Here is a 17,861-nt window from a genome sequence, read left to right as displayed (position 1 = left end):
ATGACGACAGGAAACAACTGCAGTACCTGCTGGAGGAGGTAGGATGGAATATTGCACTGTGCTCGGTGTAAACATGGAACCTTTACTTATCGTATCTTATTATTATTATTATTTTATTATTTATGTAGCGCCATCAAATTCCGTAGCGCTGTACAACCTTATATCGCTGTAATCATAGACTGATATTAGCACAGTCTGTAAAATGTGACATTGCATTATATTCTACAGTAGATTTATATTTTCTGTGCATGCAGCTTTAAAAGCCTCTATATACTGTTACATAAAACATTGTATCATTGTTATATGTAGGTTTTATGTATATATTATTATTATTATTTTTTTTTTTTTAAAAAGCAGTTTCCACTGTGTGTTATACAATGCATTGATTGTTATTGTCAGTATTTATATTGTGATAGTATTTTCCACATACATAGTCAACAGGTTACATATATTGAATATTAGCTAAATATATGCAGTATAAAGAATATGCAAACCACGTACACATATATACAAGAAGAGACTGAAAAAAAAGGAAATTAATACAGCCCTAAATATTGTAAAACGTCATTTTTAATTATACATCTAAAAAAGTGTACTGAAGAATATAAAACCATATAAAAAATAATTGTGTTATTAGTTTGTAGGAATCAACCCGAGATCTGGTCAAAGGTGGAAATCATCAATTAAATCAGATTGATTCATTCTAATTGGTTTAATTCACAAGACAAAATGATCAACTTTTCACCACATGAACTATGCCTTTATACATATATGTCTATAAACCAGATAGATTAGGTGGCACTGGCCACCTTTGAATGAATATATATATATTGTCATTGATCTACTTTACACATTTGCATGCACAGGCAGATTTTGTATATGCTATCAGAAATGCTTGCTATTTGCATTGCATCTCATATGTGAGAAGGTAAGTGTGAGCAAATTGCACTGTGAAATGTTTTTTATGAAATACCAATGTTTAGTCAAGCAAGTAAGTGGGTGGTTATTTACATTTCACTCACTGTGGGCTATAAATTCACAGCATTTTCTCTGTGAAGGAGATGGACTAACAAAGCATCTAGATTCTAATCTAGATCTAGAATCAATCAGCTGATTCCATCTGTTTTGCTTCTCTGGGAAGGTCTACAAAATGTTCCAGTTTATTATACCTGAAACAAGTAGACTTAAAGAGGCACGGTCATGGCCACATCGTTTTGTTTTTTTTACCCCCCGTCCCGACTCCACTACATTTTAATGTCTTCCTAGTCCAGGGGTAGGCAACCTTCTATCAGCACTGTGCCAAAATAAGATTGTGATATCCCTTAGCGTGCAGGTCCTATTTTTTTTAATTGAGGTGAGCATGTTGCCGTATTCTGCTTGTGGTATTATACTGCAGTTGCTTTGTATTGTTGTATTTGTGCGTAAATGAGCTCTTATATTGTAAATGTTCATGAGTAGTTTGTGGTGTTGTGAACCTATGAATGCGGGCTGTGTATGGGGGCTGCTTGTTGAATTGTGTGTGTGTGTGTGGATGTCACATTGTGTATTTGGTAGTGTGTGTGTGTGTGTGTGTGTGTGGGGTATTGCACGTGAGAGGCTGCGTGTGGGGTTGTGTGCATGTTTGTGGATTGTCAGTGGTGTTGAGTTTGTGCGGATTGTGTGTTGTGCTTGTGTGTGGGCTGTTCGTATTATTTGTATGAGGGGAGAGTTTTTCTGCAGCTCTGTGTATATCTAGCAGTGTGGGTAGCTTCCCTGGATTCCAGTAGGGACCAGGCTGGCCAGGTACACGTCAAGGACAGGAGCCTCAACAGCAGCTGCGGGCTGTTCTACTACAGTGTGGATTCCCATTCACAAGTCCTGGGAGGAAGTGATCTTAGATCCCCTCTACGTGCTGCAATGCATAAATTGAGGATTGTCCCTCAGCACCTTTTTGTATTAACAAGTATCTAAAGAGCCTGTTTGACTCTAGCAGCCTTGAGTGCCGTGCAAAGGCACCTCGAGTGCCGTGCATGGCACACGTGCCATAGGTTGCATACCCCTGTCCTAGTCACTCCCAAATGCCCCTTGGTCCCCAATTTTACCTTTTTTTATCAGTTTATTTGATGCCCGGGCCTAGGTCCTGGGTGCTGGAATCTTTGTGTGGGCAGGTGAAGGCCCTGTGGAATATGTCATCTTCCCACATTAGGTAGCGCTGTGAAATTCCTTCGCATGCCCACTTAAACACTTGGGCATTCGCAATTGTCCAAAATTCAAACGGGAATTTCTGCTAATTGTTAATTCATCTGAATGTTCTGGCTTTTAATTGAATTGTGTGATTTACAGGCTCATCACCATGTCGCTAAAGGCTGGAAATGTCAGTGTACAGGCTGGCACTGGTTTCTGGAATAGTGCAAAACCAGCTCAGTACAGCAAAGAAACAAAGGAAATGCTGAGAGGTAAGCTTCTCTCAATAGTGAAACTGAATGTATAATGCCACAAGTGAAAAAAATTATATTAAATCAAGCAGCTATTATAGGGACACTATAGTCACCAGAACAACTACAGCTTAATGTTCTGGTGAGTATAAACATTATATGCAGGCATTTTCATGCAAACACTGCCTTTTCAGAGTAAAGGCAGTGTTTACATTGCCCCTAGGGACACCTCCAAGTGGTGACTCCTCAGATGGCCACTAGAGGTGCTTCCTGGCTCAGTGCTGCACAGTAGGCAGCCATGCCGTTCAGCGTCTCCACGCTCTGCATGGTAAAATTTAGGTTGATCACCAAATCAGAATCCAGTGCTCAGCATAAAGACTCCTAAGCAATACTGTGAATAAGATTTCAAAAATAGCTTGGGTTAACCGAAATGTCCAGAGTTCAAAATTGTTTCTGCGGAAATAAAATTAGCATTATGTTAAATTCTGTGCAAAATCAAAGAAAGTAAAACAGACATTGAATCGATTAACGCTTTAAGGACTAATGCTCTTGTAACATGGGATTCAATTGTCATCGAAGTCTTTTTGTCACTTTTCCATGCATTCATTTTCCCCTTTTTAATTCACCCTTTCTGTTTAAATGCACCCATACATATTATATAAAATACTAAAGGAGCAATTATGATCTATTTTGAAAAACTATATGATGACTAATATTTACTAATTACTAATATTTACTGATTACTAATATTTACTGATTACTAATACGACTAATACAACTTTAAATATGAATAGAATATTTGAAAAAATTGAAAAAAATATAAAATCATTTTTTATATATATATATTTTTATCATTGAAATTTATATTGGTTTCTGTATAACAGATAGGGTAGAAAAGAAAAGGGAAGGCATATGCCAATACATTCAGATATTAAGGCACATGGAGGTACATACCTTTTTCTAAACCGGTTCGACTATCTTGTATTGACACCAAAAAATATTACTTTTAACTTGTGTTTGTTAAACATAAAAAACTAACAACTCTGATACCAATTACCAGGTCCCCACGTGGTTATCTGGGCAGGTCATTATCTGTGTCCCATTAGGTTTTTAGGCTGTGAGTCGTCAGTGTGGTTGACCTTGACTTATCTTCTTTTCCTGTTGGTTATAATAGTTGTATTGAAACAGTTCTGTGGTCATAAAACTGCGTTTCGTGAAGATCTGTTTACACTTGGGAGACACTGTACTTTTAACACATACTTTCAACAAGTAAGATCTACCTCAGCACTTTTTTATTTTGTCCTAGGCCTCGCAATAATGTAATCTGTATACAAAAAGGTACCATGTGGCCTTGCAGACAGGTTGTTCATTATTTAGTGGCGTATTAGGGGCTACCATGACTTGGAGTAAATAAAGTGGGCAAGGGTGTAGTCTAAGAAGCTTTATGTGATCCGTATGGTCAGTGGTATAATACGTTTTCTACATCCCTTCTTTGGACCACTCAATGTTTTACCTAAGCGGTTTGGTTGGAACTTTTCGGGAGTTCCTATGTTGGTGTGAACCATTGAGATTATATATGCCTATCTAACTAGCATAGTGACTGTGCAACTTCAGCTCGTATAGTTCACTATGGTGCTTATTAATTGTCTCTAATTACTGTGTTAAGATACTGGTACCATAATTATTTTGTTTGTAAGGCTATTGTGTTACTTGTTCCTTTGATTTGTATAATACAGTTATATAGTACATTTTTGTGAGATTTGTGTCGTCATGTCTTTCACTGATAAAACAAGGGAAGTGAATGGCGCTTACACAGTAAAAACCAAAACACAGTACTGGAGTGAGAAAGGTGTTCCCCAACACCCTAAAGTCAAAATGTACGAAAGGTATTAGAAGCAACAAGTGCCAAAATACACACAACACTCCCTGTGTATAAACATATAAAACAACACTTATGCATGTACAGGTATATGTGAGGGATGTCCCATGTAGTCAGTACCTACAATAATAAAAAAGGTACATAGTATAGACTGTACATACAACGAAAGAAATATGGAGGTTATTGGATACACTCACGGATTTCAGAGCCGTGCCAGGCTCTGTATTTAGTGCCCAAGGGTGCCTCAAAAAAGGTACATTTTTGTGAGATTTGTGTCGTCATGTCTTTCACTGAGGCTACCAATGCTGACCTCAAGTTTTTCGCTGTTGTGTTTTGGCTGCTATCAGTGTCCATAACATTGTTTCTTTTAAGCATGTTTAGGTATACCTTCTGGGAGCATAAATAGTATATATAATTTTAGTGAAAGCTGTAGTTTGACACCATTGGTTTTCAAACTAATTTTCTGCACAGATAACCAAAAGAGGTCATCCTCTGGCATCTCCACCATACATGTAGCATCGTCCTGGTTTTGACTGACACCTCCAATAGTTCTTATTAACATCTTTTAATATATGTTTAACCCTAGCCTGGACTAAGTACCAGCAAGTCATGATTTTCTTTAACCCCTTAAGGACACATGACGTGTGTGACACGTCATGATTCCCTTTTATTCCAGAAGTTTGGTCCTTAAGGGGTTAAAACTCTATTTTTTAACTCTATTTGTGTTGCGCACTGTGTGAGACCTTTGTGTATTTGAAATGCTTTTTTGAAATGCTTTTTGTGTTGATGGTTTTGGCCCAATTTGTTTATAACATGCAGAGATAAGTTTTGTTGCTGGTTTCTGTTTAAGATATATTTTTCTTTATAAAGTTGACAGTAGTCTATTGTCTCCCTCTTGCTGCTCAAGACAGATATGTGTGACATTATAGACTTAAGCTGAATGTGGGAAAAGTAGAAGGTGTTTAGTAGAATATAATTCGGTTTAAGTTCATGGAATGGAATAGTTTTTCTGCTTTTGCAGACTTGGTAAAGATATTTGATCACTCCTGAATCTCATGCCTCAAAGTAAAAGGATAAGTATAAACTCATTTTTATAGAGAGTAGTGGAGTGGCTAGAGACCATGGGGTAAATTGCAGCATTTATCTCTTAGACTGTGCCAGTTTTGGTTTAGTATCTTAGTTGGTGGTAGGATGTCCGGCATTGGGGGCCTAAGGGTTTTTGGAATCCAAATTGCATATGCTACTCCTTGCTTTATGGACCTTTGGGTTTTGTATGTATTCCCACTGAGATTTATCATCTTGTGACTGTGATACAAGTACTGGTGCCAGCATTATGCTTTTGTAATAATCTTTAAGATGGGGTAAGTGGTATAGTTCACTATGGTGCTTATTAATTGTCCCCCTTCGATATGCCATTTTGCAGTGTAGTTATAGTTACTCTAGGTTTCTTGTTTTGCCACACAAGGCTACCAACCATTTTGAGTCAATTTGTGTCTAAAGGTTAGTTAGGGATTAATATTTGTAGGTTCCTAAACAGATACTGGAGTTTGGGTAATATAACCATTTTTATTGGCGCAATGTGATCTGTCCACGATAAACATTTTTTTTATCCCATTTTTGAGTGTTTGTTAAATTTCTGTCTAGATTCTATCATAATTCTGCGTATACACATATAAAAAAAATTCTTGAAGTGGATACCAAGGAATATAAGGAAATCTTCTCTCCAATTTAATATAAATGGCTGATTCAATTTATCTAACATCGACCCAGGAATGTTTAAACCCATTGCTAGTGTTTTTTTCTGCATTTAATTTATAAAACGATTAAGCACAATATTACCTGATGTATTGGAGTAAGTTAGGTAAGGAAATGAATAATTAGTTAATAGTTAATAAAACTATTAGTTAATAAAACGTCATCTGCAAAGGAGTTTAATTTGAACTCCCTTCTCCCTGACTTTATACTATATCTATTCAGATTCTCCCTGTTTGTAGAGGTCAGGGGATCCAACATCAGGATCCACAGTAACGGCGACAGGGGGCAGCCCTGCCATGTGCCATTGAACATTTCAAAAAGGGTCCAAAACAAATTCCCCATTGCGCTGAGGAATTATTGTACAGTGCATGTACAATTTACATAAATTACATTGGGAAGCTGAATTTAAGTAGGCCCCCCTCCAGGAACCCCCAATGGAGGCAGTCAAATGCTTTCTCTGCATCTATGTAAATCAACACTCCTGCTTCCTTGGAGGCATGTATTGTATGAAGTAAACCTGGAACTTTCCTTGTTTTATCGCTACCTTACCTGCCTTTTACTAATCCTACCTGGTCGTCCGAAATAATTGATGGAAGGATGCATATATTTTTGCTAATATTTTATGTCTTGTTCATTAGGGATATCGGGCAGAAATTTTGGCATTGATTTGGTTGTTTTCCTGGTTTGGCAAATGTAATCACTTGTGCTGACAGAGGGAGTGAGCCTGATTTTAGTGCTGAGTTGAGTATGGCAGACGGATGAGGCACTAGTTGTTCGGAGAAAAACTTGCAGTAACTATTTGGGAAGCCGTACAGTCCCATGGCTTTGTTATCGGCGGCAAACTCTGTATTGCCTCAATAACTTCATCAGTAGAGATCGGTTTGGAGACTTTTGCTACCTGATCTGGAGTTAAGGATGGGAAGCTTAATGTTAGCCAAATAGGTTTGTATGCTTTCCTGTGTTGGTTGTGTCCTTTTTACATCTAGATGGAGGTTATATAATTGTTTGTAATATTCTGCAAACTGTTGGCTTATGTCTTGTGGTGTGATTGCCTTTTCTCCTGTGGGAGTGAAGATGTGAAGATGTGTGCTATTTGTAATGATTGTGCTTCTCTGGCTTTTAAATTATAAGAAAGGAAAAAAGTACAAGTGTGGTATGCATCCACTTAATAAAGCCTAACTTGTAAAACGCACTGTGGATATTAGAATAGTTTTTATTATTATTTTGTTTCTTAATTTTTATTTTTTTTTAAATTCTTTATTTTTGTAGTGCTTAAGGTTACATACTCGTGTGTATCGCCACGACAGCTGATACAGGCCATTGGAATAGCAAGAAATTAACATTTGCATGGCGGTCATTAACAGCACATTTTTTGTTCTTAAAGAAAAACAGGCTGGTTAAAGATGTCTGTCACATGCAGGTCGATAGAGCTGGCAGCTATAAACAGGAGATTAGACATATTGAGGATCTGAAAAGCTTACAACGGGTAATATAAGTTGTGTAGGTTGCAAGAGAACACTAAGGATCTAGTGTATCGTTTCCAAGTTAGTAAACATAAGTGGGCTAGTCTGACCGACCACTAGTGTCTATTATGTGGAGTATCGTCCGAGTGTTGGGGTCGACAGTTGGGTCACCTATCAAGTCGCCTTGGGGTTGCGAGTCTGTCCAGGGTGTAGGTCAACAAGATAAGTGGTCAAGGTGTGTCGTTTGTAGGTGGTTACTTTCGAATTTTAATATTAGATTCCCTACATGTCTAGATATAGTCTCATGTTATTAACGTGGGTGCAAGTAGGGTTAGAGGTTGCGGTATGTTATGTGCAGGGTGTTATATTTTAAGCGAGTAGTGAGACCTATTTCGTGAGAAGCGGTCTTTGATGGTATATTACCCCTAACCAAGGGGGTGGCGGGGGGGGAGGGGGTAGAGGGGAGCGGTAGTGTGTCGGTACGTTTTGTAGGCCTAGAGCCTTGTCTCATCCTGTACTTTTCAGGGCTGGAGTCACATAGATAAAATGTAAACCTAAAATTAAAACAAAAAACAGGAAAGAAACACATATTTTGTTTCTTAATTTAATAAAGTATCGTTGGCCACTCTTATTTGTGTAGCCATATATATTTTTAAAATTTTACCTGGCATCCTGATCTCTGATCTGCCTTAGGTTAAAATGGGATTTGGGAGGGCTTAGATTTATAGGTGCATTTGTCTGTTTCAAAATAATTGGGTTATAATAATGGAATTTCTTTTGCAATTTGGCTGATTTTAAATGTTCAGTTCACCCAGGATATATATGGAGATTTGGCAGCCAAATATTAGTTGAAATAGTAGAGTTTGCCGTGTGAGAATAGGTTAAATTTGGTTGAAACTGACACATTGCTTAAACACAGTAAAGGACGGAGTTTAAGCATGCGTGGGATAGGCATAAGGCTATCCTAACCATAAGATAAGGCCAGGGACTAATGAAAGTATTTAGAAAATTGGGCAGACTAGATGGGCCGAATGGTTCTTATCTGCCGTCACATTCTATGTTTCTATATGTTTCATTTTGACAACCACTTGGTATTTAAATGCAGTTAGTGAATAGAACTGAACTGATTGTGTTTCATTATATAGAGGTGATAAATTCAGTGTGACTTGCCTATGTGTGGCACAAAGGAATTTATACATTACACTTGGATTCAAGGGAATGATAAGGAATGTGCTAATTTTAAACCATAGTTGTGAAGATGGAAATAACTGGATTTGAGGATTATTCCAATTTGACTGCTTTGGTCTTAAACATACAATTCCCTGTTTAGCACATCGCTCCTAAAGTGAGTTTATTATTTTAATAATTAGAACATCGGAGGGGTGACATTCTACGCACTTATTTGTTCTATTGTTGATCTTCCATCAATAATGTAAAATCTTCATTAATATTGAATAAATTGTTCATTCCTCTATGACTAATAAAGTGTGCTTGTAATTCTAAATACCCCCCATAAAACCTCACAGTGAATATGTTCTTTGTTGTTTTTTTTTTTTAGTTATGATGCAGGAATCCAAGCTCACAAACTTCCAGCAGCGTCAGATACGGGAACGAATACAGCGTACGTCAGTCACTTACTTTGTTATGAGGTGTTTCCTCGGAGTCCTGATTTGAAGATTTTTCCATTACCCATTTCCTGTTTGAACATGTTATGTAGCAATACATATATTGCACTGTTCCAAATCCCAAGGAGTTAGTTATATAATTATACTTCAGTGCAGATCTCCACACTAGATTTTAACTCCCATGATCTTCATCCATTATAAATATTCTTGAAAAAGCATGTTTGCTTGAATTAAATGCAAGAATGCAAGGAAGCTGTTTTTGTAAGTTCAGTTTCTCCATTCTGATTAATGCATGTTCACAGTACTTGTGCAGTGTGTATGGATATATATATGTATTCAGACATTACAATACAAAGCACCCTTGGTGCATTTTGGGGATTCTGTTGGCATGTACTATAATGGCCCTACAACTCTATGCTTACTATAATTCTTTCACAAAAGAAAAATGTCAGAAAATAAGTGGTGGTATAAGGGTAGAAGATTAAACATTCTTTGTGCCCTGTCTTTGCTTATCTACTACTATGTACGGAAAAAAAGCTCTGGAATACTAAACATGCTCACCTTTCCATTATTGCGACACATAACTTAAAAAAATAAAACAATTATTCAGCAGCAATTTTATTCACCAGGTGGAGACACACTACCAACCCAATGTCATCCTAGCTCTAGCAATACGGGAGAGAGTAAAAAAATCGTCACAACTCGGGTAAATGCATCTATCCAACGCAACAGACCCAGCTTGCGACCTGCAGAGATGTGCCGTGCTGGGGATGCTTACAGCAGAGACAAGTTCCACCCTCGCCCTACAAGTGAGAAGTCTAAACTATACTTTATGACTGGAGATTGTCTGTCTACCTAAACCTAAAGGGACACTATGGTCACCAAAACAACTTTAGCTTAGAAAAGCAGGTATGGTGTATAGATCATGCGCCTGCAGTCTTTGCCATTTAGGAGTTAAATCACTTTGTTTATGCAGCACTAGCCACACCTTCCCTGCATGTGACTTGCACAAATTTCCTAAGCACTTCCTGTAAAGAGTCATCTAATGTTTATACTTCCTTTACTGCAAATTCTATTCAATTTAGCATTTCTTATCGCCTTGTCTGCCAATAGCTTGCTAGACCCTGCAGGAGCCTCCTGTATGTAATTAAAGTTCAAGTTACAGAGCAGGAGCTACAAACTTTTAAAGTAAGTTACATCTGGTTGAAAATTAAACCATTTTGTTTTCATGCAGGCTGTGTCAGTCACAAACAGGGGAGGTGTGGCTAGAAACAAAAGTGATTTAACTCCTAAATGTCAGTGAATTGAGCAGTGAGAGTTCAGAGGCATGGTCTATACACAAAAAAAACTGCTGCATGTATTTATACATCTGTTTCTTAGAGTAATTTAACTTTGCATGTAAATTATAAAGGCCATAGGTAACAATATCACCTATTGCTTTAAGAAAATTGTCATATGAAAACTGTGGGCAGTGCAGTACAATAAACACAGTAAATTTTATAATACATGGTATATGCATTTAGCTATTTTGGATAATAAGCAGACTCAGTGTGAGTGGTCGGACTGGGTAGACTAGATATGTGGACATATCTTCTACTCATAATTCCATGTGAGACCAAGAGAATTTTCTTCTCTGTGTTAGTATGGAACAAGACTGTAAGCTTCATATGAACACTAAATTTAGGGAGAAAAACTACCTTTCATCCTAAATTGCTATTTGGACATTTAATAATGGCAATATGGTGCTAGTCAAAATAGCCACTGCAGAAAAGTCTCCTAGTTACTTCTGTGTTCAGCTTGTCTAATTTGACTTTACATCTCAGTCTAGCCTGGTAATTAATGGATCTTGGGAATCCTTGTTCTCTGTTAATTTTATCGACTCACAGTTTTAGTCAAATTTTAGTTGACTAAAACTATACTAAAACTAAAACAATTCAGATAAGCAAAATACAACTAAAACTGAAATGGCTTTTTAGGTCAAAAGACTATGACTAAAACTAAATTGAAATTTGCCGCCAAAATTAACACTGCACAGAGGGGCTGTGGAAGGGGCAAACAAGACATACCAGAGCTTGGAAGAGAGACACCTAGAGGGGCTGGGAGGACACAAAGAGAAACAGAGGGTCTGGGAAAGGGGCAAAAGAGACAGATAGAGGCTTTAACTAAACCCATTAGTGTTGACTAAAATCTACTACATCTACTGGGGATTTAGTCAACTAAAATGTACTGAAGATTTAGTCGACTAAAACAAAAACAATTCAGATGAGTAAAATACAACTAAAACTAAAATGGCTTTTTAGGTCAAAAGACTATGACTAAAACTAAATTGAAATTTGATGCCAAAATTAACACTGCCCCTGTTTCATTGTATTTATTTATTTCAGCCCACAGCCTGCAATTTTCTTTCAGGGTTACTTTGGAAATTGTTATCCTGTTACTCCTGAGCTAGGTGGTCTCAGGTTCGGGCTAACTAGGTGGGAACACTATTGGCAAAATTAGACAGAGACACCCCAAACACAATAAAAATTACAGTCTGCTGTAGTGGTTATGGTGACAGGAGTGCCATGGCTCCCCCCTAGAGTAAGTAGTATATCCGATTGAGAACGGTTTGACAACATACCTATTGTCCTACAGGTGCTAGCTGCCTCCTCTCATGGAGCCAGAAGCTCCTTGTAAGCCTAAACTGTGTCAGTGAACTCCTCCCTGGCTTTCTTGTCCTAGCTTAGTGCCAGATCTTCTAGAATCAGTAGAGGAGGCAATGGGCGTACCCCAGATAAGTTGTCAAATCATTACAAATGGTTTGACTACTTACCTTTGGAGGGCATCAGGGCACTCCTGACACCATAATTAATATAGTGGACTGTAGCCGTAAATGATGCATGAGTCAAATAGTCAGCCAGCATTCCTGCCAGCTGTCCCTGGATCTATATGCTGCGTGGAAGCATTCTGACCACTTTAGTCAATTTTAGAGTGGTTCTAGTTTGGGGTGGCCTACATTTTGTGAATTTTATTACATATTGTCATACTATATATATAACCTCTTTAGACTGATCTGTTTATTTGTTTTAATTACAGATTAGCAGGGTTACTAGCTAAAGGGAGATTAAAAATAATTTCAATTTTAGGTAAAAGTAGCTGAAATGGAAGCACAGCTGATTTAGAGGATGTTTCCAATTCAGCTATTTTGGTCTTAAATTTTATTTCACTTTGAATTCTCACTTTAGTGAATCATCCTGTAGATTATGTTCTTGCAGGTATTGTAGTTGCAGTTAGTTCACATATTTAAGATCTACTTTCCACAGGAGATCTAAACAAGGAGAAATCTAAACTACAACACATCATGGCCACTGGGAAGGACCTACCTGAGCCAAAATGTGCAACCCCACAAATGGAAGAACCTCTGGAAGAGAAGGACAGATTTGATGAATGTAAGGACTGGGCAGACATGGGCAGACATGGAGTAAGGGGCTGGGTTCAGATATGTGGCATTAAATAACTGTTCTTCTTTCAGTGGTGGCTGAAATCCAAGAGAGATGGGATTTCCTGGGCGAAATGGAAGCTTTGGGTCGTGGAAAACAATATAGCAATATGATCAACACAGAGATTTCTCAGGTATAGTCTTTGCCCTTTAAAGATACTTTTTATATTTTTACATTATTAAAGGAATACTCCAGGCACCCAGACCACTTCTTCTTGGAGTGGTCTGGGTGCCAACTCCCACTACCCTTCAAGTGTAATTAGTGCAGTTTTTATAAATTGCAATATTTACCTTGCAGGGTTAAGTCCTCCACTAGTGGCTGTCTATCAGAGAGCCACTAGAGGGACTAACGTGTTCTTAAAATACGAAAAGTGTGTTATAAGGCGCTGGACGTCATCACGCTATGTGAGGACCTCCAGCATCACCGAAATCCCCATAGGAAAGCATTGAATAATGCTTTCCTATGGGGAGGTCTAATGCGCGTGCACGGCCATTGCTGCGCATGCACATTAGGTCGCCCCCGCTGGCTGACGTCGGCGGCAGAGAGTAGGCGGAGCCTGACCACGCCGAGGGACATCTGCGATGAACTCCGGTAAGTCACTGAAGGGGTTTCAAGCCCTTCAGCAACTTGGGGTGGGAGGGAGAGGGGCACTCCAGGGTCCTGCAGTGCCAGGAAAACTAATATGTTTTCCTGGCACTGGAAAATCCCTTTAAGCTAGGCAACCATCCAAAGACAATACTATAAAATGGACTTCCTTACTTTGGGAGGTCTGGACATTCTAAGGACTAGTTATACATACCCATCCTGTGATTTATTTTCTTGTACTATGTGCATGTGGTCCTTAAATCTGCAAATTGGATTCTCAGTATCCTCACAGCCATGGCAGATGTTTTTTCTTGGTCAGCACAGTGGAAGTACCACTAGTGGCTTTTAGTACACAACAACTAACTTAACACTGTAAATATTGCAGTTTCTAAAAAAACAAAAACAAGAAAACTGCAAGGTTTTACATTGCTAGGTTAAAAGGACAAGACCATTGCACCCAGATCACTACAGTGTCCAGAGTTTGGCATTCAACATCTGAATGGATATGAATGTACACCGGAGTTCTACCTGCTTGCATGCTGAAAATATGGTTTATTTGCTTGTTGGCAGTGAGAGAAGTCAATGGACAAATAGTACAAAAATAAACTTTGCCTTTTGGAGGGTTAATGATGTGGAAGTTGACTAGTGACTGCTAGCCAACCAGCCAGCACAATAAAACACAAACAAAATACCCCCCGAAAAATAAGGTACTCAATATGACCCTCTATAATTATTGTGCGGACAAAGACCTCCCTTAACCCCCACCTAACATGCCTCTAACAAATCTGGTGTTCGATAAAAAAATGCAAATCCTATACCTTAAAAATGATTAATTTTAAACCAGACACCGGATTGTACCAAATTAAATATGCTTATTTGGTTGTAATAACCACATTTCAATTGGATTTCTCCAATAATGGACATAAGAATTGGGGAGACACTTTTAGCTGAATTTTTGTAGGAATTTCATATATACACACCTTTACACAAACTGGTTAATATCTAATGGATACCAGTCATGTGACCAGCCACAAAATAAAGATGGCTATCAATAAACATTTTGTTAACATTCAACTTTCTTAATCTTGATGTTTTATATTGTATTTCTTTCATACAGTTTAAAGGTGAAAATGGGTGAATATTCAGCGAACATAAATAATGAAATATTTAGTATACTAAGCTTCTAATGTACAATTTAGTAGTAAAACGATAAAAAGCTTTTCTGCAGATTGCAAACTCCAACCACTAAAAGGAGAAATCTGAGTCTGAAACCTATATTTGTGCAATGGGAGTATGACGTCAGTGAGCATACAAATGTTTTCACTAAACATTGTATTGCTGAAAATAGACAACATAACTGCAAATCCACAGACTGCATTTTTGGCTGTGCAATTTAGAAGGGCAAATTAGATTTATTAGAGGTATATTAAAGAAATTAGATCGATCAATGTTTTAATTTACTATGTAATTTTTCTTCTACAGAAGCTGCGTGAGTTGGAAGTGATTGATAAACAGAGATGTTCAGAACTAAGGGACGCATTACAGCAATCTGTTAACACCAACCCTGATCCATCATAAATGGTTCCATATTCTTAGAAACAATGGCATCTATAAAAGCAATACTTCACTGCCCAAAAATGGCTCATAATTCATCATCCATGTTGTAGTCTTACTGATCAGCCATCTTGTTTTATGAATCTTTACTCTACATTCCATAATTATTCAGTTGGTTAGTATGCTCGTAGCAAAGTATAACCAAATCTCACAATAAGAAAGATAAAAAAATCTAAATAATACCACCTAGCACTCAAAATCCACAGCATGTTTAATTGGCCAAAACAAAAAGTAACAAACGGGGAATGGTCACACCAAACAAAGAATGCTTTTTGGACCTACAGGTCCTTAAACATAGGAGTGTCTAAGGATCTGTAGGTTTGAAACGCATTTGGTGTTTAGCATGACCTTTCCCAGTTTGTTACTTTTTAAATACCGGTTATACCTCCTGTGGTCTCTGAGTGCTTGCAGTGGTATTATTTAGATTTTTATTACTGGATTTGCTGTTCCCAGTTGGCGATCTGTCTTTCATCTGGGTGGAAACTTGGTGTTCCCATTACTTTTATGGTTTTTCATTTATGCTCAGAAACTTACGCTAGTGGCGTATTGGAGTTTTGCTGCCCCAGTTCAAAGTTTTTTTTTTTTTTTTTTAATTTCTCACAATAATACACGTTCATATAACATCTAACTTCATGCATTAAACTACCCTAGGAACCTGACTGCATAAGTAAGATTTTCATCTCTGTTCTGGTCACAAATGCCCCCAAACAATTAGAATATTGACTGAGTTTTGCAGCACAAAATGCAAATACTTCACTAATGCAACACCACGTTTATTTGTACAGGACAGCAAATATTTCAGGCAGTACCCCTTTATCAACGCACAATGCCCTTCACTACGAAAGGACCACTGTCCGAGACATTGCTGTCCTGAAAGATTTTCGGATAAATGAATGGTTGCATGAGTGAACCCACTTTGCATCCAATTTGGGCATTTATTTTTCTCTATTGTAGCATGTTGGCCTAAAGAAAGCAAAGGCAACTGTTGGCACCCATGGCAGCATTGATGGTAGTAGCAGTGGAATTTATCTTAGGTACTGCAGTGACTTTATTTTTATATGTTGTGATGTGCTTGGCTAATTTTAAAACAAGGTTAGGCTAATCATTGGTTATAGCATGAACATGTTGCTGCTGAAGGGGTTGAACTATTTGTAGATTAGACCAAAAAAAATGTAGATAAAATGAAAGTTAAACAATTTTGCACACAGACCGTTAAGATAAGAACTGATATCAAATAAACACTTGAAACCCATTTTATTTAAGTTGTTCTGTTCTCCTTGCTGCAGAATGATTAATATTGCTTTGGTTTTCAAACATTAAAGTATAACAACAAACATCCATTGATGAATCTACACGTCAAGCAGGGGAGGAGCAGCCCTGGAGGTAGCGGTTTAATAACCCAGGTTTTCACAGAAGTTAAAGGTTTAACTGGCTACCTCAGTTAGAAATAAAATCGTCAGAGCTGTAAGCTAAGAATTCACTGGGTTTATTCACTGATTTATCGGGATTTTAAAATAATACCCCTTTCAGTAAGCTATATATTCCTGTTTATTGAGTAAACATTACAGCACTTGCAGATGAGCTCAGGACACATTTCCCTAGCCCAATGAAGTGGTTAATCCATTTCCACTCCCCCACTGTGCACTATGGTTCCTTAAAGAACACACTCACTCACGACTTAGAACGTCATTTTTATTTTGTTCTGATACAGAAGGATTTCTTCAAACAGTTACAAACATTGCAATAATTTAATTATAAAAAATAAATCAAACAGGCAGAGCTAGAGTGTAACAGTATAGTCAAACGTGCAACGATGCACTGTGTTGTGTACTTTTATCAAGGTTGAGATTAGAGAGTGATGAGTGATTGAATCCCATTTGGGTTATTAATATTATATGGCACATAACAAGTGACCCACGATTGCAGATTAAAAGACTGATGTAACATGGAGTGAGACAGCAAAAAAAGGCACTAGCACAAAGAATCATTGGTTTTTAGGATAGCTGGTGTTTAGGGTTGTGGAATATTCTTTACAAAGGTTAACAGCAGGGTGCCATGTTCCTTTATCCAGTTCTGAAATTCCATTATATGCCTCTTGGAATATATACAAACTCGGCTCTAAACAATGAAATGCAATTAACCTCCATTTTCCATGTGAAATAGAGGTTTTATGCAGCTTTGAAAGAGCTATGGCTTGTTTTCTAAGAATTCCTCTATGTACTGTGCATATGTTCATTTCAGCAGCACCTGGTGAATATATCGGGTGAGTGTTTTGTCTCTCTCTCTATAATAAATATATAGAACACATACAGGTTACAGAAAACAACATCGAAGTCCTGGCTGTAAAGAGAATTAGATTTAACAAAGAACTCAAACAATGCATTTGTTCATGTCCCCATTAAACCCATTGAGTCAAGGTCCACAATGTATGTTGTATACAAAAATATGTGAACTAGAAGAGCACTCTTAAGGTGGTATGCTCCCCTGATGCACAAGTTTACCAAAGACTCTTTTGATGGTAAAAAAAAAAAAAGTACTGCAAGAAAAGAACCAACCACGAAGCATGGTAGTAGGAGTACCAAGGTTGAATCTCCTTCATCCTTAAGACCTCAATGTAATCACTGAAATTAAGCTTAACGCATTAAGCATGCCAACAATTTAAAAACTCAACGATTGAATGGCCGCCGGACAATCTTTGAGTAAACTCTACCTGTGGCATGATTTGTTGATGCCCACAGTCACTAAATCAAGATCTGCAAACTTTTGTTCAACAAAGACCAATGGCCAAATAAAATATGTCATGTTATTTGTTTAATCAGACTCTTTATCTACATTATTAAGACTTTGATTTAGGGTCGATTATGTAGGAATATAGCAATAATATAGACATTTCAAGAGGTTTCACTAACTTTTACAACTGGAGACACAAACATCAAACCACATTCCTGAAAAAGGCAAGCACATGTAGGATTTAGAGTGGTTCCATAGCAAACACCAGTTATAGCATCATGATGTGTATTTCATTAAAACTATCCACTGATTGAGGG

The 17,861-nt window shown here is 37.6% G+C and overlaps 1 protein-coding gene across 1 annotated transcript; it reads left to right on the top strand.

The window, feature by feature from the left end:
* Positions 1-17: 17 nt before the first annotated feature.
* C7H22orf23 (chromosome 7 C22orf23 homolog) lies at positions 18-16,066 on the top strand. The gene is made up of 7 exons (XM_063427432.1): positions 18-38; positions 2,323-2,435; positions 9,070-9,132; positions 9,766-9,945; positions 12,439-12,564; positions 12,648-12,748; positions 14,683-16,066. The coding sequence occupies exons 2-7, from the start codon at positions 2,333-2,335 to the stop codon at positions 14,776-14,778; spliced, it is 669 nt and encodes a 222-aa protein (XP_063283502.1). The 5' UTR covers positions 18-38; positions 2,323-2,332; the 3' UTR covers positions 14,779-16,066.
* Positions 16,067-17,861: the final 1,795 nt, after the last annotated feature.

This window comes from Pelobates fuscus, chromosome 7 (assembly GCF_036172605.1).
Source record: "Pelobates fuscus isolate aPelFus1 chromosome 7, aPelFus1.pri, whole genome shotgun sequence".
NCBI lineage: Eukaryota > Metazoa > Chordata > Amphibia > Anura > Pelobatidae > Pelobates > Pelobates fuscus.
Note: the sequence above shows the minus strand (reverse complement) of the source record. Positions and strands in the feature narration are given on the sequence as shown.